This window comes from Macaca thibetana, chromosome 1, assembly GCF_024542745.1.
Source record: "Macaca thibetana thibetana isolate TM-01 chromosome 1, ASM2454274v1, whole genome shotgun sequence".
In the NCBI taxonomy this organism is placed as follows: Eukaryota; Metazoa; Chordata; class Mammalia; order Primates; family Cercopithecidae; genus Macaca; species Macaca thibetana.
Genome location: NC_065578.1, coordinates 30,653,084 through 30,677,301, shown reverse-complemented (window position 1 = coordinate 30,677,301; position 24,218 = coordinate 30,653,084). Strand labels below are relative to the sequence as shown.

At 55.2% G+C, this 24,218-nt stretch overlaps 1 protein-coding gene across 5 annotated transcripts in view; it reads left to right on the top strand.

Annotated features, from left to right (window-relative positions):
* The first annotated feature begins 9,974 nt into the window (after positions 1–9,974).
* The window catches only part of COL16A1 (collagen type XVI alpha 1 chain), a 51,737-nt gene continuing 37,493 nt past the window's right edge, over positions 9,975–24,218 (top strand). For 2 of the 5 annotated variants that reach the window (XM_050794292.1, XM_050794282.1), the window contains exons 1-22: positions 9,975–10,380; positions 12,006–12,112; positions 14,104–14,178; positions 14,289–14,406; positions 15,573–15,696; positions 16,006–16,272; positions 16,875–16,955; positions 17,087–17,212; positions 18,033–18,086; positions 18,384–18,410; positions 18,950–18,985; positions 20,025–20,051; positions 21,038–21,100; positions 21,383–21,424; positions 21,550–21,594; positions 21,696–21,731; positions 22,116–22,178; positions 22,639–22,683; positions 22,769–22,864; positions 23,057–23,095; positions 23,710–23,754; positions 23,889–23,915. In XM_050794292.1, coding sequence (XP_050650249.1) covers positions 12,040–12,112; positions 14,104–14,178; positions 14,289–14,406; positions 15,573–15,696; positions 16,006–16,272; positions 16,875–16,955; positions 17,087–17,212; positions 18,033–18,086; positions 18,384–18,410; positions 18,950–18,985; positions 20,025–20,051; positions 21,038–21,100; positions 21,383–21,424; positions 21,550–21,594; positions 21,696–21,731; positions 22,116–22,178; positions 22,639–22,683; positions 22,769–22,864; positions 23,057–23,095; positions 23,710–23,754; positions 23,889–23,915 — 1,509 coding nt within the window. In that variant the 5' untranslated portion in view covers positions 9,975–10,380; positions 12,006–12,039. The remainder of the gene's footprint in view (positions 10,381–12,005; positions 12,113–14,103; positions 14,179–14,288; positions 14,407–15,572; positions 15,697–16,005; positions 16,273–16,874; positions 16,956–17,086; positions 17,213–18,032; positions 18,087–18,383; positions 18,411–18,949; positions 18,986–20,024; positions 20,052–21,037; positions 21,101–21,382; positions 21,425–21,549; positions 21,595–21,695; positions 21,732–22,115; positions 22,179–22,638; positions 22,684–22,768; positions 22,865–23,056; positions 23,096–23,709; positions 23,755–23,888; positions 23,916–24,218) is intronic. The other 3 variants (XM_050794312.1, XM_050794303.1, XM_050794323.1) reach the window with 2 other exon arrangements.

Genomic DNA, 24,218 nt, shown 5'->3' with positions numbered 1-24,218 from the left:
TCCCAGGCGGGGCAAGCGGTAGCAGCCACAGCCGGGAAGGATTAGGAGTTCCTGGGTCTGATTTATTTGGTTGTTTTCGTGCGTCTGGCGGCGGCGCCCCCGCCTGGCAGGACAGTCACGTCTGCATTGCCCTTCTCTCCCACCCAAGCTCATGGGGCTGTCCTAGACTTCAGGGTGGGGACCTGGGCTCACAGCAACACAAAGTCCCGACCTGGATATTAGAGGTTCTGGAGCAAACACTGCTATTCTGTAGATGAGAAAACCGAGTTCCAAAGACAGGAAGAGGCCTATGGCACAGCGGAGTACCCTGTGACAGCTCTGGATTTCACTCCACTTCCTAGGGGCTGTTTCCTACTGTAGGTGCTCCACCCGAGGATGACACCCAGGTTTATGGCCCATTCCCCTGTCAATTGGGAATGAGACATACTTGAGATTGTCCTAATGATTGAAATAATTTTTTTTTTTGAGACAGAGTCTCGCTCTGTCACCCAGGCTGGAGTGCAATGGCGTAATCTCAGCTCACCGCAACCTCCACCTCCTGGGTTCAAGCGATTCTCCTGTCTCAGCCTCCCAAATAGCTGGGATTACAGGTGCCCGCCAACACGCGAGGCTAATTTTTTTGTATTTAGTACAGACGGGGTTTCACCATGTTGGTCAGGCTGGTCTTAAACTCCTGACCTCAGGTGATCCACCCGCCTCCCAAAAGTGTTGGCATTACAGACGTGAGCGACTGCGCCTGGCCGAAATAATTTTTAAAAAAGCAGTGGTGGCATATTGAGAATCACACAAATCTGGCTTCAGTTCCGCTCAGCAAGTTACCATCTCTGACACCTATTTTTCTCCTCTTCCAGAGGAAGATTAATGGGTGTGGTGTGGTGAGCTCCTTTCCCTGGAAGGACTTAGCTGAGGTGTTATGGGGAATGGTCACAGGGTACTTGGATGGATCTGGAACACCTGGTAAACTGAGGCATGTAAGAGGCCTGAATTGGGGGTGAGGGAGAGGATGGCACCCTGGCCCTCACACAGGTCTGTCTCACTTCACCCTACTCCCATTCCCCTTCCCCATCCCAAAGAGGGGACATGTTTGGATCATTACAGGTTTAAGACCCTCAGACTTGGGAGGAATGGAGTGGGCTCAAGAGTCTCCAAGTTCAGCCTTCCCTTGTTTCCCAAGGGCAAGAAGCCTCCTAAAGCCAAACAATGCATCAAGGTAGACCTCGGCCTTGAACCTAGGCCCCCAGGCCCCCAGTCCCAGGCTCTTTCTCCCATCCTCCCACCAGCTGTCCTATTTTGTTCAAACACACCAGTGTCGGGCCTTTTCTGAATGGTCAAGGCTGACAAACAAATACTCCAGTTGGTTTTCTTTCTTTACATATTATTGTTTAGACCGCTTCATGGAAAAAGGTCTTATGTCTGTCAGAAATGTCATTGAGCTCTTAAAGCTACATGAAACCAGCTATGTAAATAATAAAATGGGGGATCGGGGGAAATGTCAGAGATGAACATGGGTGTAAGATGCAGGACAAGAGTCCGCTCCCATAAAAATAAGGTACATAAGAATGAGCATTGTTGAATGTTCACTATGGACTTGGCGTAGTCTCATGCATTATCTCATTGACTCCTCACAATTCCATGTGGTTAGTGTTATTACTATCACCCGCTTTTACAGATATGGAAACTATGCCTCACAGAGGTGAAGGAATTTGCCCAAGATAACAAAGCCAGGAAGTAGCAGAGCCAGGATCGCACCCTTTCTTGTTCTCCGATTTATTTTCTGCTTTGGTGAAACAGTGGGGGTTTCTCCCTGAACTTTCCCTTAGCCTGATCACTCCCTTAGCCTCCTTTCTAGCCAGGTCATCAGGCCTCTCCCACCCAGCCCCAGCCCAGGCACTGCTGGGAGGAGGAGGAGCTGGGCAGCTGCCAGAGCTTCTCTCCACCCAGAGATTCCAGGATTCGAAGAATTTATGAAACCAACTGTCTGAGTTTCTTGCATGCAAAGAAAGAATCTGGGAGTCCCTGAATACTCCCCTCATCACCAAGTATCCCCCAGGAGACTCCTTGGTTTGTACTTCATGGAGGGGAGTTTGTCCTCAGAAGGAGCTCGACACCCTCTTTCATTCATGCAGCAACTATTTATAAAACACCTAGTCTCTGTCACAGGCTCTAGGGAGAAATGGTAACAAAAGCAGCTCCTTCTGTGGCTTCCGGTTTCGCAGGACACAAAGACGCTCAAGCAAATCAATGGCCCATAATTGATGATCCTCCTCCCTCCTCCAAGCTTCTGCCCAGATCTACCCCCTCTGGGGGCCTGTTCCCAATTTCCTTCTCCACCTCCAAGTGGGAAGGAAAGCGAAGATAGCCTCAAAGTTAAACGTTGAGGGGAGGGAAGCCCGCCAAGGCACTGCATGTGTTGTGGTGGTGAAGATTACACACTCTCTTTGTGGTGGCAATGAGAGTTACACACTCTCATTGTACGTCTAGAATGGCTGGCATTCACTGAGTTCCAGGAACCAAGCTCAGCACTTTAAATGTCCTGTCACAGGTAACCCTCACAGCATCCTTGTGAGGTAGGGACAATTCTGGTTCACCAACGAGAAAACTGAGGCTTACTCCAGAAAGATAGGATAGTTTGTCAAAAGCCACACAGCTAGTAAGTGGTACAGGCGGGATTTGAACCCAGTTCCCCTGGAACTAGAGTTCCTTCACCCCTTCCTTTAGCCACTATGCTGAGGTTTTTTTTTTTTTTTTTTTTTTTTTTTTTTTTTTTTTTTTTAGAGGGAGTCTTGCTCTGTTGCCCAGGCTGGAGTGCAAGGGCGCAATCTCAGCTCACTGCAACCTCCGCCTCCCAGGTTCAAGCAATTTTCCTGCCTCAGCCTCCCGAGTAGCTGGGATTACAGGCGCCTGCCACCGCGCCTGGCAATTTTTGTATTTTTAGTAGAGACAGGGTTTCACGATCTTGGCCAGGCTAGTCTTGAACTCCTGACCTGTGATCCACCTGCCACGACCTCCCAAAGTGCTGGGATTACCTCAGGCTTATCTCAGATGGCATCTCGTGCCTTGCTCTGCTTAGGCCTGGAGAAATATCTGATAGGCAGGAGAAGAGGATGTTTTAGTTCTCTGCTCTCTGGGAGCTTCCGTTTGGAGAGGGTGAGCATTGCCTGGGTTGGGGATCCTAATGCTGGTGAGCACTTCTGAGAGTTCACTAGGTGCCAGCATCCTGTGAGGGGCTTTCTCTTTGTCACTATCTCCCTTAATCCTTCCAGCAACCCTAAGTGATAGGCACTGCTGTTTTCTCTGCTTGCAGAGGAAGAGGTTAAATGATATCCCCAAGTCATAGACTCAGTAAGGGCTGGAGTCAGGATTTGAACCCATGTGCAGATAATCAAACATCATACTCTCCTGCAGGGGTTCTCAAATGTGGTCCCTGGGTCCACAACATCAGCATCACCTGGGAACTTGTTAGGAAAGCAAACTACTGAATCAGAAACTCCGAGAGTGGGATCTGCCGACCTGTGTTTAACAAGTCCTCCAAGCTTGAGTACGCCTATCCTCCTGCTTTACAGAACTTGGGGGACTGCAGGTGACCTGAGTAAACTCATGGGTCCTGGGGTTAGGTAGAGTAAAGTTCCAATCTCTGGCCCACCTGACTTTCTAGCCTTAAATTTTTTTTTTTTTTTTTGAGATGGAGTCTCGCTCCGTTGCCCAGGCAGGAGTGCAGTGGTGTGATCTCAGCTCACTGCAACCTCCGCCTCCCAGGTTCAAGTGATTCTTCTGCCTCAGCCTCCCAAGTAGCTGGGATCACAGGTGTGCGCCACCATGCCTGGCTAATTTTTGTACTTTTAGTAGAGATGGGATTGCACCATGTTGGCCAGGCTGGTCTCGAACTCCTGACCTCAAGTGATCCACCTACCTCCACCTCCCAGAATGTTGGGATTACAGGCGTGAGCCATCGTGCCCGGCCCAGAACAGGATTTCTCCCCTTCAGCACTACTGAGATTTGGGGCCAGATAATTCTGATTGTGAGGGACTGTCCTGGGTATTGTAGGATGGTTGGCATATCATTGACCTCTGTCCTCTAGATGCCAGTGGCAACCCCTCCCCCATTATGACAATCAGAAATGGCTCCAAACATTGCCAGATGTCCCCTGGGAGCAAAGTTGCCCCCTGTGGAGAACCACTGGGGTAGAATAATTAGGCTAGTTTCTTTTTTTCTCTCCTTCCTTCCTTCCTTCCTTCCTTCCTTCCTTCCTTCCTTCCTTCCTTCCTTCCTTCCTCCTTCCTTCCTTCCTTCCTCCTTCCCTCCCTCCCTCCTTCCTTCCTTCCTTCCTTCTTCCTTCCTTCCTTTCTTTTTTGAAACAGAGTTTCACTTTTGTTGCCCAGGCTAGAGTGCAATGCCACAATCTCAGCTCACTGCAACCTCCACCTCCCGGGTTCAAACGATTCTCCTGCCTCAGCCTCCCAAGTAGCTGGGACTAAAGGGGTGCACCACCACATCCGGCTAATTTTTATATTAAGAGATGGGGTTTCACTGTGTTGGCCAGGCTGGCCTCTAACTCCTGACCTCGTGATCCACCTGCCTCGGCCTCCCAAAGTGCTTGGATTACAGGTGTGAGCCACCACGCCCAGCCTAGGCCTGTTTCTTTTAGATGCTGTAACACACCAGGCTAGGTAGTTTAAGCTGGGATTGTATGACACATGGGGACCAGGGCCCAGGGCCACACAGTGGCTAGAGGTAAGACTGGAATCCAGGGCTTTTGTGCCTGCCACAACTCTCTGTGAGTCATTCAGAACAGGTGGGCCGAGTCCAGGGGCAGCCAAGCTGAGGCCACGATACCTGGAGTGTCTCCCTCCTCCCGTGTCCACCTTCCCTGGCCATTGCCACATCCACACCAGTGCCCATCAGGCTCTGGGCTCACCTCTCTTGCAGCTCCGGGGTGGTCAAACCAAGCAGGTGTCTGGTAACATGAGCTGCTTGAAGTAAGATGCCCTGTCTGGGCCTGGTTGCTGGGGAAGGTTGCCAGGACCCAGGTCTCAGTGAGGAGTTTGCCATGGCCCGTAGCGGAGGTGGGGCATTATCAGAGAGGATCGCTGGTCTTCCCACTGCGACCACCAAGCTGCCAGTCAGAGGTGAAAGATGGGTCTCCCTGCCACAGGGACGCGGACAGCCGTGAGGACGTGGTGGCCGAGCTGATTTAGGACAAGAGGAAGGAAGAAGGAAAGGCAGAGAGGCAGAGATCTAAAGCCAGCAAGATGGAGACCAGACCCAGAAACAGAGACGGGCAGATGGAGAATGAGACACACACGGAGAGACAGAGACAGGGTGAAGAGAGATGCAAACGCGCAGAGAGAGAGTGACAGGGAAGACAGAAACGTAAAGAGGCAGAAAGTGTGAGAAAAAGAGACCAGAGACACAAAGACATAGAGATGCCAAGTTAGATACACAGGATCCCAAACACAGAGGAAAACAGAGGGACCTACGAGAGAGAGCTAGAGACGGGGACAGACTCGCCGAGAAGGAAGAAAGAGCCACAGCAATTTCACACAGATAGAGGATAGAGACAATGAGAGACACACTCCGAGAAACCAAAGCAGCCAGAGAGAGTCCTGGTCCTCTGGTCTCAGTCTCTCCTCTGTGACCCCGAAGCTGCACCTGTGTGTCTGCATATGAGGATGCAGGTGCATAATCATGTGTGCTTATGCCATACCTCCTGCAGTGCATGGCTGTGTCTGTGCGCTTGGACGCTGCTTGCATGCATTTAGCCACTCATTCAATAGTGGGTGCCTGCAGGGTGCCAGGCTCAGCTGAAGGACGGTATTAATGGTGGACAGGGACACTCATGGAGCTTTCATGCTTATTATCGGAGAAAGACAACAAACAAACAAATACCAGAGCTATGTAGAGATTTAAAACAGGGTCAGGCTGGGCGTAGTGACTCACGCCTGTAATCCCAGCACTTTGGGAGATGGAGGCAGAAGGATCACTTGAGGCCAGGAATTCAAGACCAGCCTAGGCAACATAGCAAGACCCTGCCTCTACAAAAATATTTTTAAAATAGCCAGGAGTGGTGGTGCCAGCCTGTAGTCCTAGCTACTCAGGAGGCTGAGGAGGGAGGATCACTTGAACCCAGGAGTTCAAGGCTGCAGTGAGCTGTGATCACACCACTGCACTCCAGCCTGGGCGACAGAATGAGTCCCTGTCTCAAAAAAACCAAACCAAACCAACCAAGCAAACGAACCCCAAACCGGGATCATGTGATGGGGAGCAACTAGGGGGTCCTCATATCTGGTGATCAGGGAAGGCCACTCTGAGGAGTTGACTTAGGAGGTGAGACCTGGATATCAAAAAGCCACCCTGGCAAAGACAAGGGGCAAATCCTTGCCGGCAGAGAGAAGAGTTGGTGCACAAGGGCTGAGGGGAAAGTGAACTTAGTGAATTCAGGAATGAGAAAGGAAGTGAGTGGGTGGCTATAGCTTTTGGGGTGAGGTGGCTGGACAGGAAGGCAGAGGCGAGATCATGAAGGACTTGGCAAGGCCAAGGGAAAGATTTGGGGCTTTATTCTAAGAAGACTGATAAAACAGAGTGAAGCCAACGGATATGGGTTTGAAAAGGTCTTCCTGGCCGGGTGCGGTGGTTCATGTCTATAATCCCAGCTCTTTGGGAGGCCAAGGCGGGTGGATTACCTGAGGTCAGGAGTTCGGGACCAGCCTGGCCAACATGGTGAAACCCTGTCTCTACTAAAAATACAAAAATTAGCCAGACGTCGTGGCGGGGGCCTGTAATCCCAGCTACTTGGGAGGCTGACAGGAGAACTGCTTGAACCAGGGAGGCAGAGGTTGCAGTGAGCCGAGATTGTGCCATTGCACTCCAGCCTGGGCGACAAGAGCAAAACTCTGTCTCAAAAAAAAAAAAAGAAAGAAAGAAAAGTCTTACTGGCTGACGGATGGGAAGTAAGTGGGTGGTGGGGCCCCATGGCAGCAGGCAGATCAGTTGGGAGCTCTTGCAACAAACAGCCCAGCAGAAGATGATCGTGGCCTGGGTGAGGGTTGCAGCTGTGGAGGTGGGGAGGAGTAGATGGATGTGGGCTGTATTTGCGGGGTAGAATTGACAGGATTGGATGGGGGTGGTGGGGAAAAGGAAGGAGCCAAGGTTTACAGGTTTTCACCTGAGCAACAGAATGAATTATGGTGGCATTTAAAGGGATGAGGAAGTCAGGAAGGGCATATCTGTGGAAGAGTAATCGATCATGTGTGATGTGTCTGCGTGTGAGCCCATATGCGCATATGCCAGGGCCCAGGTGTGCACATGTACATGTGGGGGTTCTGGTCCACTGTTCAAGCCTCAGACCTTTACACCATCTCTGCCTGAACGCATGGGGGCTCCTGGGCCTGTCCTGGGACCAGGCCCTGGGTTGGCTCTTCGCCCTGTCCCAGCCTCAGGGGCTACCCCTGCCATACGGGGATTCCCCAGTGGGGGGCAGAGGGCCCTTGGGCACTGCCAGCATCTGGGCATACTACCAGAAGGCCTTGGTAGCCCCACCCAGCAGCAGCACGCAGGCTCCAGGGCAGCTGGTGGTGATTAGCAGCATTGATTACCTCGTGGTGATGCCATCTGAGGTGAGGGCACTGAGCCCAGCCCCATGGGATACCCAGATTGCTGGCATGCAGGGCTTTCTGGCACTGAATGCGTGTAAAAGTGTCAGCATAGCTGCATGTATGTATATGTGTACATGTGTCATTGTGTGCATGTCCCAGCTGGTGTTTCTCTGGGAGCCAAGTCTGTGTGGCCATCTATGTCTGTGAGCACACATGTATGTGCTGCAGGTCTGCAGGCTTCTCTGCTTGCATATTTGAGTAATTATGCCTGTGGGCACATGTATGTTTGCATGCACACATGTCTGTGTGTACATGCATGTGTCTGTCTGTGCACATTCAAGTATATGCAGTGCTGTTTGCATGCATTCTGAGAAGTATGCACCTGTGTTTGGATATGTCCAGGGATATATTTCTGTGGGGTAACCTGGGCTCTTACATGTGTCTCTGTGTATCTTTTATGTGGAGGCGTATCCTGTGTGTCTACACATCTGTGTGTAACTGTTTCTAGGACCAGGGTGTGTCTGTGTGAACATGAGTGCCTATACACGCATATGGAGTCTGCATACCCAAGTGCTGTGCTAGAACTTTACCTGACTGCGTGTTTCTGGATGTGCGCACGTATGTGTGGAAGGGAGGAAGGGGCACGGGCACATTCCTAGACTGTGTCTATGATAGTGTTTCTAGGCGTCAGGTGTGTCCCAGGCTTGGCTGTTCCTGTGAGCACCCTTGGGGTGCTGTGGGAAGGCATCTGGCTCTCCCTTCTCAGGTTCCTCCATCCCTGGCCCAGTCACCTGCCCTGTCTGGGGCGCGGGTGGGAGCTGTCGGGATGGCACGGTGGTTAAGAGCACGTGCTGAGTCTAGGCTGGCTGGACATGAGTCCTGCTCCACCACTGACTAGCTGTGGGATCCTGGGCAAGTTGTGTTTTTCCTGTGCTGCAGATTTGGGAATAAAAGTGGAATTCTGCCTTAAGGTGTTGTTGCAAAGATCGAAAGAGTTAGCATATGTGAAGTTCTCAGCACAGAGCCTGACCTATGTGTGTTTCCCACCTCTCCCGAGTGCCCACTGCTGGGGCAGCACCCTCTGGCAGGGCAGGCGGGGCTTGTGCCCACTCACCCCTCAAGCCAGAGTGCTCAGAAGGCCCCACCCCCTCCGCTTCCCGCCTGCTGAGCTCAGCACTTCCCAGGCCCCACCACTGCCACCGCCACATCTGGGCCAGCTCCTCACTGGGACCACAGTGGGGCGCCTCTGTGGCCTGGTTGGGGTTTCCGCTGACTCAGCGCCTCTGGGTCTGGAGACGGGAAATCCCAGGCCTGCCCCCCACAACCTCCCCCTGCGTTAGCGTTAGCTGGGGCCACAGGGCTGGGTGCCTTGCTTCCACAGGGCCCCCTTTAATTGGGGACGCTTAGTTTCTCCCTCTTCAGCCCAGCATCTCATGGCCTCTTGAACCTACTCTGTGGATCCTCAGCCTTGGTGCCAGTAAATTTGCTTTTGGTCTACAGGGGGAGGAGACCCTTGGTGGGGGATTCACCTTGGTCAACGGCCCTGCCTCTGGACAGAACTGGAAACATTACCAGCTCCTTCCGCCTCAGAGCTCCAATCTTTCAGCCCAGCTCAATTCCTCTTGCGTCCTTGGACCGTGAATATAAAGCAGGCCCCTCCACAGTTCTGGTATAAAGGCTTGAAATTCAGTCCCGTCCCCTGCCAGGGATCACAGTAATAACGATAATAGCAGCAAATATTTACTGAGCTCCTCTTATGTGCCAGACCATGTGCTAAACGCTTACAGCCTTTGGCCCATTTCCTGCTTACAGCAAAGGTCTATGAGGCACATACTCTCACGATCCCATCTTCCAGATGAGAAAAAGGAGTATGGTTACATAGCACATTTGGAACTGCAAAGCCAGAGTAGGGGCCAGGGATTTGAGCCCTTCCAACCTCATGGAGTAAGGAGGAATAAGGGGACTCCCTCAGTCTCGCTTCTCTGGGAGTCAGGCCAGAGCAGAAGGGGTTAATTTAGCACGGGGGGGGGGGGGGGGGGGGGTTGGGGGGGGAGGGGATTCCCCCCCTCCTCCCAGTACAGACAGACTTAGGGACTGACTGACTGGGAATGTTAGGCAGAGGAACTGGAAAAAGCTGACCACCAAGGCTTGGGTGGCAGCCACATCATGGGTGCCACGCACTTGGGAGGAGGGTCTCTACCCTTCTCACTCCACCCCTGTCCCTCCCCCGCACCCCCCGCCCCACAGCCTTCTGGGGGCCCAGCCAGGGACATGGAAAGGGGGGCACTTCAAACTCCAGGCCTGGCTCTTAAAGGGCCCGCAGGAACCCCCTTCCAGGGCAGCTCTGGACACGCAGGGTCCCGCCTAGCTCGAGGCTCGCTCACCTGGCGGTGAGGCAGGAGGGGCGGGCCTGGGAGCTCGGCCAGACCCGGGGCGGGGCTATGCACCCCGCAGTCCAGCCGCCTCTGCTGCTGCTGGAGCCCCCTCTCGGCCCTCCTCCTCCTCCTCCCTGGCGGGCCAGTCCAGCTGTGTTCCATTAGTGTCCCTGGCAGGTCCCCAGCCCCCTGGAACCGCCCCTCTTCCCCCACCCGGAGTGGCCGGCAGTCCCCGGCAGGCGTGCGCCGGGCCGCAGACAGCCGGGAGAGCTCCAGAGAGTGTCAGGAAGCTGGGGACCTGTGACTGTCAGGGAGAGATGGAGAACCCCCAGCGGGCCTGAGGAACCCAGCCTCTGCTTCCTCCGGCTGCTGCCTGCACTGCTCATCGAGGTGGGGGGATCCCCGGCCACCGGTAAGTGGGGATACAGTGGGTGGCCTCAGGGCTCTGGGCTGAGAGGCCCTTTCTGCCAGACTTGCTGTGTGACCTGGGGAAAGTGGTATTCCCTCTCTGGGCCTTGGTCATCTTCTCTAGAGCGAGATGAGCTCTAAACTCCATCCTGGTTCTGACTGTCCCTGTGCCCAAATCTACGCCTCTGTATTGGGGTGAGCCATCTCCTTGGAAGCTTCTCTGGCTCTGTCCTTGTAGCCCTCTACTCTGGCTGGAGCCTGAGGAGTGGCGACCAGAGACTAGGAGCCAGAAGGGGACAGGATCACATCCATCCTCACGCCTCCACATGCACCCACATGGCGCCACAACTGGCAGCTCTTCTATTGGCTGGCAGGAGGAAGGCCAGGATAGGGTTTGAGAGCTGGGATGTGTATATCACTAGGATGGGGGATGAATAGGTTGGGGGCACAGTTCTGTCCCAGGGAGAAGGGGGCTGGAGTCCTATCCCAAATATATTGGGGTAAGGGGCCCTTTCTGTTTTCATTTCCTATCCACGATTGAGGGAAGGAAAATTGCATTCCATTAGAGTTGGAAGGAATGCAGTCAGACTTGCATTAGAACTTTCCAACAGGGAGACCTACAGGAGGGGTGGTCATAGGCTGGCTGTGCGCATGTGGGTATGTGCAAGCTGGTGTGTCTGGGTATATCAGCGAGCATATGTTTCTGTGAGCATGCCTGTGGGCAGATAGCTTTGTATGCACACTGGTACCACATATGTGTGTCCTTATGTACGTGTACCTGTGCATCTGCGTGTGCTGCGCTGACACATGCATGGCTCTGTGTTTGTGCACGTGAGCTGCCTGTCCTGGGGGAGGCCAGATGATGTATGGCTCTGCTGGCCGCTTGCTGAGCCTGCATTGATTTATCTGGGCCGATCCATCAGGGTTTAATAAAACTAAAAGACAAGCATCCATCAGTGGGTGGGGGTGGGGGTGGGCAGGAGGAGGTTGGCAATGAGGTCCTGAGCCCTAGAGACCTGCTCTCCTGCCCATTGTCCCCATGGGGAAAGCTTCCTTGGCCCCCCCACAGCCCTGTGGAAGCCTGTGGCCCACAATCTCAGCCCAGTCACCAGCCCCTGACCCTGTGGGTGCCTGGCAGGGCTTCCCGGCCTGAGCTAGGTGCAACTAGTAAAGTATCAGGCTGGTATAAATACCAGGACAGTGCACAAGGTGTTAGACTATTGAAATACTTCCATGTGTCTTGATAAATAGCCTCTGCTTTAAGCCCCCATCACTATTCCAACTTCTCTGGCCTTTTAAGACCTTCTAGACCTCTTCTCAATCCAGCAAGTGTCCACTGGCGCAGCCGGATGCTGCCTGGACACTATTTCAGTGCAGTAGGCAGTTTCTGCATTGCCTGAAAGCTGGTATCCGTGCCATACCGGTGGTTAAATATTTTGAATATCACCTCTGCTCAAATCCTAGCCCAGGGCCTGTGGTTGGGCCTCTGAGAGAGACCGTTGCCTGGCCAGACCTCCCGCCACCCCAATACCAGTGCCTGGGCCCCACGGGCGGGCCACGACTTGCCCACGTGTGGAGTTGTGCTGTGTGAACTCAGAAATCCGCCTTCCCGGTGTCTGTGGTTTTCAGGTGCTGTGGCTGTAGCCGACCTCTTTGGACCAGGATGTGGGTATCCTGGGCTCCTGGCCTGTGGCTGCTCGGTCTTTGGGCTACCTTCAGCCATGGGGCAAATACAGGTGAGATGACACAGGAAAGTCAGAGTATCACAGGCCTGCAACTGGTTTCCTGGGGTGCTGGGGTCCTTGCACATATGTGACCATGTATGTGTGGTCATGTGGGCAATTATAGCAGAGTCTGGGCTCAGGGTGGTCTGAGGTGTTGGCGCCTTCGAGCCTACGTGCGGTGAGCTGGAGAGTGTGTGCACGTGTGTCTTCATATGTTTATGTCTCTGAGCATCTCTCTGTTTGTCTCTCAGACTGGCTCTGTGCATTCGTATGTATTCCTGTGTCTCTGTGTGTAACAGGACAATCCCCCACCCCAATACGTAAGCCAATCCTGTGGACACATTGCTGGTAGGACCAGTGGGGTGGGGAGGAACAGGCGGTGAACTCTCCCTGCACAAGGACGCTGCCTCCCCAGAGAACCCCAAGTCCCGCTGATCCTTTTCATGGTGGAGACTCCATCCCTTTAGCTCACGTGCTTCTTCTCCTCCACGGCTGGCCCCGAATTTCTAATAAAAGGCCCGCCCCGAGGCCCAGACTCTGGATGAGACAGAGGGTGCAGCTTTCCAGGGCCCAAAGCCAGGGGAAGTTGACCGGGCAACTTGCCTGGCCTTGCTGGGTGCCCTCTGGGCTCAGTAGCTCAGCTGCCTAGCCAAGCAAGAACAGAACTCCTAGGACCCAAATCCAGCTAGGAAAAGCAAAAAAACCAAGAAGCTGAGGTGAAAGGGATTGTGGACCCGGGTGAGTGCGGCTGCCTGCCCCTTGTATGTGCACACATGTGCTTCTGCTTGTGTGTGCGTGAGCTTTGCTCCCTCTCCCTCACTGGGTCCCTTGGGGGGATGGGACAGAGAATTTCAACATCTGTAGGAATCTGGGCCCATTGCCAAGGGGTGAGTCACCCATTGCTGCTGTGATGCTGAAGACAGTGATGGTCTTTCTGACCAGACCTGGGGGAGGGAGAGTCCGGTGGGGTCACTGGGACCGGGCCCCTGGGCCCCAGGATTTCTTCTTCCAGCCAGTCTAGCCAGGGAGTGCAAGGCCAGCTTCTAGGAGCTGTCTGCACTGTCTTCTCCCACCTATCCCTCTGCATTGATGAGAAGGCCTTTTTGATTCTGGCCTCTTTCCTGTTGTAGCACCTCCCCCAACACTTCTGCTCAGTCAACCCCAGGGAGATGGAGGCCCATGGCTGCCCACCTGTTCTTTCAGGGCTTTGGAAACCTGAATTACACTATCTCCTTCTCTGGGAGCCCTTACCCATTAATATGCCCTTCCTGGAGCTCCAAGGCCCTGGTGGTACCCTTAAGCTTGTGGTGCCCTCAGACCCTCAGTCTCTTCTCACTGTTTCACAAGGTGGTTATTCAGGTAAATATTCATTCTGTTGGCTCATACTTGTGTCTGGCCTGCTTGTCTGATTTGGACGTAGGAAGTTCCCATTGCTGAGAGCACATGTGCCAGCTGCACGTGTCATCCCTTGTGGCATGGGCACCTACAACTCCCACAGGTACAGACATGTACATATAATTGCACATAACACACAGTGTGCATGATTCTGACGTTTCCTTACCCCTGAAGAGCTCCTCTGTCCCCTACCTGGGTGTGCGTCATGGAGGGGCACATGTATAAACACACAGCCCCCCACTCCATCTGTGCTCGAGAGCCACCTAGAGTTTCGTGTATTCTCTCCCTTGCCGGCCTAGCTCCTGACTTGGGAGTGTTGGGAGATTTGCGTTCCTGGAGTTCTGGGCCTGCTCTGTTGTTGGCTCACTTAGTGAGCTTGGCCTGGGCCTCAGTCTCTGGGCCTCAGTCTTCCCAACCGTTTGCTGGGTTGCTGGGCCTCCAGGCTCCCTGGGGAGCCAGGGTCAGAAGGCAGGTGGTGAAGGCAGGATCTAGCTGATGGTCCAGAGTGAGGACTATAAACTTGCTCCCTCCCAGGTTCCCCAAGCGTCCAGCCATGCAGCAACCTTGGCCTGAGCGCACCTAATGCCCCCCTGCCCCTTCTCTTCCAGGTGCACATTGCCCACCTTCACAGCAGGAAGGACTCAAATTGGAACACAGTAGTAGCCTGCCAGCCAATGTGACTGGTGAGCGCCCATCCATCTCATCCCGCCGTCCCCACGACCTTCCTCTGGGAGTGATCTGTACCCCGCTCCGCCTGCTCAGCTGAGCTCTTCACCTGATGTCTCCCCCAAAGGCTTCAACCTCATCCGTCGACTCAGCCTCATGAAGATGTCTGCCATCAAGAAGATCCGCAACCCCAAGGGGCCTCTCATCCTGCGCCTGGGGGCGGCCTCCGTGACCCAGCCTACGCGGTAAAGGCATCCATGCGACCACTGAGAATCAACACTGACCTCAGCCACACTCCTCAGCAACTCTGGATGTGGGGCTTAAACCCAGGGGCCTCTCTGTGGGTCATTTCATCCCACCCCCTGCCAGGAGTCAACCTGGTCTCCACCCCTGGGCTTGCGGGGTGTGCTGAGAGGCGGTACCTGGCAGACCTATCTTCTGTCCTTCCCTTGTCTCTGGCCAGCAGTGGGTGGGAACATGTCTGCATCCTATGGGCACTGTGAGAACACAGGATGTGGGCGGGAACCTGGCAAGAGTCATGTGCGTGTGTGTGTGTGCGCGCGCACATGCATGTGAGTGTGTGCACCATGTGTGTGAAGTCCAAACTCCCACAAGCCCCTGGGTGGTCTGGCCCCTGCTTGCCTCTTCAACCTCAGCTCTCAAAAGGCTCTTTTTTATCTCTTGCTGCTCTAGTCATGCTGAACCCTTTCCATCTTTTTTTCAGCATCTCTCCTTCCACCCTAGGCTCAGTTATTCACCCAGAGTATTCTGGGTTCATTGGAAGTACTTATTCAAATTGCAATGCAATAGCGAAATAGTCATTCTGGGGGTTCTTTGCTCATGGCTTCCCTGCCCCCATCAGACTTGAAGGCTCCATGAAGGCAAGCACTGCCTCTGTATTTTCACAACTGTGTATTTTTTTTTGAGACCAAGTCTTGCTCTGTTGCCCAGGCTGGAGTGCAGTGGCATGATCTTGGCTCACCATAACCTCCACCTCCTGGGTTCAAGCGATTCTCCTGCCTCAGCCTCCCAAGTAACTGGGATTACAGGAGCCTGCCACTACACCTGCCTAATTTTTGTATTTTTAGTAGAGATGGGGTTTCACCATGTTGCCCAGGCTGGTCTCCAACTCTTGGCCTCAAGTGATCCGCCCGCCTCGGCCTCCCACAGTGCTGGGATTACAGGTGTGAGCCACCGTGCCCGGCCTTCACCACTGTTATTCCCAGCAGCCAGACCCACACCTAGCTCACGGAAGGCACTCAGTAAAGGTGTGGAGAGTGAATGAATATATATGATGGAAGGTGTGTGCCTGTGGATGTCTTGGGTAGGCTCAGCAGTCCTGAGGGCCCACGGTGGGCAGCAGTTGGGTCCTCACTGGAGCCTCGGGGCACCCTCCCTGCTCCATCTCCAGACGAGTATTCCCTCGGGGCCTCCCGGAGGAGTTTGCCCTGGTGCTGACACTACTGCTGAAGAAACACACCCACCAGAAGACGTGGTATCTGTTTCAAGTGACCGATGCAGATGGGTATCCACAGGTGAACTTCCCCCGTGCCCTGATTGCTTCTTAGGGCATTGGGTAGTACCAGGCCAGCCCAGCTTTCATCCCGGCTTGTGATTTCTGGAATCTCCCTGCTTCATCCTGTGCCTACCCTCAAGCCTGCCCCCAGCCCAACAATACCTGCCTCATTCTTTCAGGATGTATAGCTCCTTGACCCCAGCCAGCTTTCTTCTCTTCCTGGGCCTCAGTTTCCCCTCCTGTGAAATGAACTCGAGGTCCCTGAATGTGCCTGTGCTGACTCTGGAGCTCTGAATCTCTGTCCTTTCCCCTTCCAAATTCTACCCAGATTTCCCTGGAAGTCAACAACCAAGAGCGGAGCCTGGAGCTCAGGGCCCAGGGCCAGGATGGCGACTTTGTGTCCTGCATCTTCCCAGTGCCCCAGCTCTTCGACCTGCGTTGGCACAAGCTGATGCTGAGTGTGGCTGGACGTGTGGCCTCTGTGCACGTGGACTGCAGCTCAGCCTCCTCCCAGCCTCTGGGGCCCCGGCGACCCCTGAGGCCTGTGGGCCATGTATTTCTAGGCTTGGACGCTGAGCAGGGCAAGCCTGTCTCGGTAAGTGCTAGGTCAGGCCCTGACCTCTGTTCCTGCCTTCTGGGAACCTGAGTGAGCTTCCTGGAATCTGTATTGGAGCAAGTCCTTCTGCTTAGAATCTTCCCCTGCTTTCCTGTTGCCCTCCAAATGCAGCGTAAACATATTCACCCGGCATTCAAGGTCCTTCATGATCTGGTCCTTATAAGTGTCTGCAGCATTGTCTTCCTTTACCTCTCTCCATGCAGCTCTGCTCTGATCAATTCCATCCTAGCCAACCAGCTCACCGAGTACTTTCACACTGCTGTGCCTTTGCCTACACTGTTACCTCCACCTGGAATGCCTTTCCTTGCATACTCATCTGCTGAGTAGCTACCAGCCCTTCAAAGCCCAGCATGAATGGAACCTCCTCCTCTTTTGTTCCTCTGGGCCTCCTCTCCCTCGCTCCTGTGCGCGCAGTTTTGTTCTGCCTTTGGTGACAGCTCTATTTTTGATGTCTCCCAGGCCAGCCTGGAAACACCCTGAGGTCACATCCTGGGGCGGAGACATCTCTGTGCCTCCTGGGGGGCCAGGACACAGAGCTATTTGATAAAATGAAGTGAAATTGATGTACGTGTCCCCTGCAGTTTGACCTTCAGCAGGTGCACATCTACTGTGACCCGGAGCTCGTGCTGGAGGAGGGCTGCTGTGAGATTTTACCGGCAGGGGTGAGTGGCTCGGCCCTTGGACTGCCCAGGGACACACTGTGCTGGAGATGAGGGTCTGGAAGGTGATGCCTGGAGGTCTTAGGAGGAGTTTGCTCCTGTACTGACCCTACCCCTGCTCTTCCACTGAACAGTGCCCCCCAGAGACCTCCAAGGCCCGCCGGGATACCCAGAGCAATGAGCTCATTGAGATCAATCCACAGTCTGAAGGCAAGGTCTACACCCGCTGTTTCTGCCTGGAGGAACCTCAAAACAGCCAGGTGGGTGGGCAGGACAGGAAGATGCCAGCACAGGCAGGTATACGTGAGATACCCCTCCCCTGAGCTGACTGACGTCTGCCACCAGGGTCAGTTGGCCATGGGCCCATGGCAGGAGGGGCACTGGAAGCCCTCCCTATTTGTACACCACCCCTAAATGATTCAAGGAGGCAGAGACAGCCCACTGGCCACCACTGGGTGGCCCTGTGCCCACCTACCTATGGGTGTTGAGAGTGGTACCATCTACCTCTGGCACTGCCTAGACCCTCATGGATGCCATCCAGACTCTTCTGATGAGGGCAGGACTAAGCTTGTCCCTCAAAGGCAGTTTCTCCAGGACAGAGGTACCTGGGATCAGAGGTCAGGTCATACTGCTTCCCCACAGGGATGGCTCAATCTCCTGGGCCCAGGGCCAGCCAGTGCCAGACTGGTTTTACACCCAGCACCGTGGCCAGCTGCCCTGCCCACTCTCAGGTTCTTTAGAGGTGGCACGGAAACCTGGTTCCTCCCTTAGCCCCACCCCCTGGCTGGCAGTCTCCCTGCCCGCCTGGGCATCCTGCCCAGCCTTGGGCTGCAGGAACACAGGATGCCATTGATGCATGGTCCTGTTTGCTCTGACATCACATGGGTGGGTGGGGGAGAAGGAAGGGGACCTGTTGGGGCAGCCGCAGGGGCCTGAGCGGGCCCTCGATGCCCCAGGAGGTGCCAGATGCCAGGCTGAGGGCATACCTGGGGTCCATGCCCCCTGCCTGGGTACCCCTTTCCAGCATGGGCCCCAGAACTTCCCCCTCCTCAAGGATTTCTCTTCGCTCTGTCTGCCCAGGTGGATGCCCAGCTAACGGGAAGAATCAACCAGAAGGCAGAAAGGGGAGCAAAGGTAGAGGTGGGGTGTGGAGGACCCCACATGCCATCAGTCTGCCCTCTGTGCCCCTGTAAACCCCAGGGATAAGGTGCTCCACTCCCACTCTCCTCCCACCTTTCCCACCTCCTGGACAGAGCTTAGGACATGTAGGTGCCAGCTCTGATCAAGAAGGACGGATGGGGGTGAGACAGATGCAGTGCCTGGCACTCTATAGAGTGCCCACTCCTGTTGGTTTGGGGGTAGGGGTGTTGGAAACAGTGCTCGGCCTCCTGAGCTCCCTGCCCATTCCCACGCCCCCCACCCTTCCCTCAGGTCCATCGGGAGACAGCAGCCGATGAGGTAAGCCTCCCAAGGGACTGGCAGCAGGGGAGGTGCCAGCGTGAACCCTTTGGACCAGGCTTTGGGCACGGAGCCTCAGCATAGGGGTGCTGGCTGACTACACAGCTCCTGGCATTCCTTGGGGGCCTGATGCTGGGCCCTGTCTGCCCACTGCCTCTCCTTGGGTTGGGGGGTAGGTAGCCCTGGAGGACACTCCTGCTGAGTTGGCAGCAAAGGGCCACAGGCATCATGGGGAGAGCCCAGCCTTCAGTCACGGTGCCCTTGGATTCTGGGCCATACTCTGCCCCAGCATGCTGTGTGACCTAGAGTGTATTGCTATTCCTCTCTGGGCCTCAGTTTCCCCTTCTGAAAAACGACTGTGGGGCTGGGTGGGTGGGAAATGAGGGGTGAGGCTTGTTTTATAGGATTCGTATTTTCAGGGTCCCCTCAGATTCCACTCAAGACATGTGTGATGTTCTGTGGGCCTGATGGTGATGGAGGTGGGGAGGGCTCACTCCAGGGGCTCAGAATTGACCTCTTGGCCTGCTTTTCCCTTTCAGTGTCCACCCTGTGTCCATGGTGCCCAGGACAGCAATGTGAGTGAATGGAGGGTGTGCAGGGTGGAGCGGGCAAGAGCCGGGAGTGGACGTTGCCTAGAGCTGGCTTGGCAGCCTCCTGGGTGAGGACAAGGGGGTCTTTGTACACTTTCATTCTCACTCCCTGCCCATCTCCCAGAGCCGGACTTGACCCCCACTGCCATCCCCACCAAGCCAGGGCTGTGTAGAAGAAAGCCGGTGACCTGCCTTGTCATCTGCAGTGTGTTCGGGTTCAGGGCCTGGGCAGGGGGTGGTGGCCGGCAGGACTGGGGTGGTGGCTGGCAGGACCAGGGCCTTGGTTGCTGATTCCAGCTTTGCACTCCCCACAAGGTCTCCCCTTGCTCTGGTGGAGGCTTCCTGCGTTCTCCTAGAGGCCTAGAGAAGGGGAAGAGCTGGCTCAGCACGCGGCAAGGGCTCCCACAGCATTGGTTCGGGGCCTGCTATCCCTTTCTAGCTGGCCCTGGTCCAGCCTTCCTCTGGGGGTCCAGAAGGGCAAGGAGAGGGGCTCAGTGTGAGGCCACCTGGCACCCAACTGTGCCTCTTCAATAGGCAGCAAGAGTCACCATTTTTCTGTGGTCTAACATTCTGAGTTGACCTCCCACATTGGTCCACCAAGGGCACAACCCTGGCTCCCCTCAGCTCCAAGGCCCCCTGACTTTGAGGGATATCAGGAGTACCTCCTCTGCTCCCCACCCCCTCTTTCAATCCAGTCCCCCACCAAATCTGGTAAGGCTGATGGTCCCCAGATGTGCAGGGGTTACCATGGAAACCAAGCAGCCATGTTATCCCAGCAACTGGGAGGCAGAGCTAACCAAAGCCAGGCAGGTTAGAGGAGGTAGGTTAGACTCTCTGCAAATGTTACAGGCTGAGGAAATGGAGTCCGCTCGCTAGTTTGCCTGGGAGGCAGAGCAGGGACTGGGATACAGGCTGCTGGTCCTGCTATCATGCTGTGTGACCCTGTCTAAATTGCTTGACTTCTCTGGGCCCCTGGTTTTCTCTCTCTACTGGAAGTGTGATGCCCTCTCCTCTGTCCCTTCAGGTGACACTTGCTCCCTCTGGCCCCAAGGTGAGTCCTAATGGAGAACAGGACATTCCTGTCCTCTTTGGCAACCCCAGCCATTCCCACAGCATGTGACCCTGTGGCTGTGTGTTTCTATCAGGGCCACCTAAGCCTGTATGTGTGTAGGGTGATTAGGTGTATGCGTGGTAGAGAAAGCAGGGAGTTGTGTGTGTACAAAGATGCTAAGAGCTGCCCTTTTCTGAGACCCTTCTGTGCACCAGGCCCTGGGCCAGAGCTGTGCACATTTGTTACCCTTCTGAACCCTCTCAATACTCAGCCTGCAGCGTGGGTGCTATCATTTTACTTCAGGGGAAACTGAGGCCCAGCTGTGCCCACATATGTCTGACTAGATGTGTTAGAATGATTGTGTATGGGTGTGGCTACATGCATCTTTGGGACACATGTTTGCATATGTATGGCACACAAAGGCTGGAGTTGAACCCGTGTACCTGTGGGCCTAACGAGGCCACAGAGCTTGTGAGTGACGGGGAGGGAAGCTATGCAACTGTGAATTAGGCTTGTATGTGCTGGTCAATACCGTTTTATTGATGAAGAAACTGAGGCTCAGAAAGGTGACATGACCTGCTCTGAGTGACATGCTAGCAAGTACAGGGTTTGAAGTCCGGCAGCCTGACACTCAGCCAGCGTGGGTTTCTGCCACTGTGCGTGTGTGTGTGTCCATACGCCTCCAGCTGTGCTGTGTGTGAGCTGATGTGCTTGGGTACGGGTGTGGGGGATGGGATACCCCCCTTGAGACTGTAGATTTGCCATATATAGTCTCTTGGGGTAGGAGAGCATGTGGATGAATGGGTGTGGAATCCACATGCTTGTGTGTGGTGGGGGGAGGGGCGGGGCAGGACACTGCTCACATGTGTGCGTATTTTTGTACCCATGTGTGGGGGATGGGTGGAGGGGGACAGGGGTGGGGAGAGCTTCCTCGAGGCTCCCATGTGCCCCTCTGGTCCTAGCTTCCATTCTGGTTTCACTCTCAGGGAGGGAAAGGTGAGCGGGGCCTGCCTGGTCCACCAGGCTCCAAGGGAGAGAAGGGAGCACGGGTAAGTGTCTCAGCCCTGCCCGTGGCAGAACCTTTGCCAGCTGTGTCCTGGGGTGAGGTGGGATGTGAGCCATCATCTCATCATCCCAGCAGAAAGCCTGCAGCCTGGCCCAGATCAGGGGAGTGGGGTGAGGGCCAGGGTCTTTCTAGGGGTTCAGGTGTGGAAGCCCCTCTTTTCTAGGGATACTTAGGACTATGGGGTTCCCAGGCCGATCCTCCTCACAACACGTCTAGGGGACTTCCCCAGAGTTCCCACCCCTGATCCCTTGTTGCCTACCCTCAGGGCAATGACTGTGTTCGAATCTCCCCGGATGCCCCACTTCAGGTAAGACTTGGAGGTGATGCCTGCTTCAGGGCCAATATGGGGCCAGCCCCTGGGGAGGGGCTGTGGGCTTGGCAGCCCATCAGGTGACCCTGTGCCCCCGCTCAACACCATGTTCCCCTGTTCAGTGTGCAGAAGGCCCAAAGGGAGAGAAGGGGCAGTCAGGAGCTCTGGTGAGTGTGGGATCAGGGATAGGGCAGGGGTGCTGGGTCCAGGGTCCAGCCTTACCCTCCCTTCCTTCCCTCCCTTCTTTTGTCTCCCCTCCTCATCTCAGGGACCCTCAGGACTCCCAGGCTCAACAGGCGAGAAGGTAACAAGCCTGGATTTGGAGGGGCGGGTTCTAGGGAGGTCTGCAGGCTCTACAGCCATGAGCAAGGAGGAATTGGGGTTCTCTTAGGAGAGGATGTCAGTGGGCACAGAGCTGGCAGGACCCTCCTCCCCCGCCCTAGTCATCCTGCCTTGTCCAAATACCCAACCGACCTGGAGGGAAATGCCACAGATTCCCCCAGTGAGTGGCCTGGCTGGTCTGGAAGTTCTTCCTGTTGTCTACCCTCCCGTGGTGATTGAAGCCATTCACTCTCAGGGGAGACAGAGACCAGGGGTCTAGAAGGCAGTTGTCCCTCCCCCAGATGGAGCTGCCCAGCTGTCCCAGGCCTTTCCCTCATCCTGGTCACTGTGCTTCTTCCTTCCCCAGGGCCAGAAAGGCGAGAAGGGCGACGGAGGCCTCAAGGGTGTGCCGGGAAAGCCAGGCCGGGACGTAGGTGCCTGGGACCCCCTTCCCCACCACAACCCCCAGCACGGGGTCTGAGAATGCTGGGATTTAACCTTCGGAATCCAGCCTCCTCCCCTTGCTCACACAGGGTGGGGAGGGGCTGTGCCCCAGGAGGCACAAGCAGGGCCAGAAAAGGACCTGAGCCCAGGCCTCCTTACTCCCAGCCTCAGAGCCCCGAACCTCTAACACCCTAAGGTTGACAATGTGCTGACCTCAGGGCACCAGGGTGGGCTCTGGTTTGGGGGAGGGGCGGGGAGGGTGGGACAGGTGGGCATTCACCTCTCCCAGTGGGTACACTGAAACATAATACTCACTAAACATAGTACTGCTAACACTCATAGCCCAAAAACTAATGACAGCCTGATCCCGTAATCTCACATGATTAGCGTGCATGATAGCCAGCCTCAGGGCTGTTTGTACACCCTCCCCCCTTATCCCCCGACAGGGCCGGCCAGGAGAAATCTGTGTCATTGGGCCCAAAGGGCAGAAGGTGAGTTGTGGATGTTTGTGGGGTGGAGATGAGGTGGCAGGGCTGGGGTAGCAGGTCTCTGATGCCCACCTTATGTCTGTGCCAGGGAGACCCTGGCTTTGTTGGGCCTGAGGGGCTGGCAGGAGAGCCCGGACCCCCTGGCCTCCCTGGACCCCCTGGGATAGGACTGCCTGGGACCCCGGTGAGTACCTCCTTGCTTCTCCTGCTGCTGTGTTTTTCTCAGAGACCCCTCTCCCACTCTGGCCAGGGAAAGAAGCGGGGAAGATAAGGCTCTGTCCCAGGAGTCCTGGCTGGAGGAGAGGGTGAGGGTAGAAGATCTCGCTGTGGTGAGAGGTCCCTGGAAACTTCCACTTGACTCTGTTTCTGCCCTCAGGGGGATCCAGGTGGTCCACCAGGCCCTAAGGGAGACAAGGTAAGCATAGATGGGAATGCAGTCACGTGGGGAGCTCCATGCTTGACAGGAGGAGACAGGAGAAGGGGCCGGGGCAGCTTCCCACAGGGGAAACAAGTCCCAGGGAGGAGGCCGGGCCTTTGGAGGAGGAGGCTGGGCTCGGCTTGGCCAGGCCCCTTGGCGGGGAGTGTCCTGTCCCCATCCCGGTGCTCATTGAGGTTGAAACCTTAGCCTGTGTTCCAGGTATAGGGATGGGCAGCTCTAAGTGTTGTAAAGACCAAAGTGGACTTTGCTGGAGGGCCCGAGCTCATTTTAGGGCCTTGTGCCTGGATGTGCAGAAAGCTCTGGAAATTTCTGTCTGTGATGCTGTGGTTTCCCTGGGGTCGCGCGGATCACCTCCTAACCTGTGCACAGTGAAGGGGCACACAGACGCCTCATTTTCTCTCTTCCTTTGAAATGACGTGGGTTAGACATGGAGGGCAGGCAACAGGAACCGACCAAATGGGACAAATGGCGATGGGGAGATTTGGCAAAGAATGTTCTGCCATCACAGAGGGGCACGGGTGGGGAAAGGGGAATGCACCGAGGTCGCATTGGCCAGGAGGCAACCCCCTTATCCTTTCTTCTGACCACAGGGCAGCTCTGGGATCCCAGGAAAGGAAGGCCCTGGTGGGAAACCTGTGAGTGACTTCAATCCAGTTGGGGAGGGTTGCTCTTCCAAGGCCTCTGGAGGGAGGGGCTAGGTCCTCCAGCCCTCAGTTGGCACACCAGCCCTCTGCCCTGGCACTGATGCCCATTGCCTCTTTTCTAACAGGGGAAACCAGGTGTGAAGGGAGAGAAGGTGAGTCCCAGGCCTGGCTGCCCAGATCGGGGTGGGAATGGGACCCCCCTCTCTGCAAACGACAGTGACCATCAAGGGCCCTAGGCCTAGGGGTGCTGGACCTTCCTCAGGGGCCCCCCACCCTTTCTTCCTCTGATGTCCATGTGCAATGAGTACATAAAGAACCTGGCTTGGGGGTGAGCTGGGTTCAAACCCTGCCTCCACCACACACATGGTTAAGAAAGGTCTGAGTCAATTAGCTTGTCTCTTAGCCCAAGTTTCCATGTCTGTCAGTGGGACACAGTCATGTTTCAAGGCTTACAG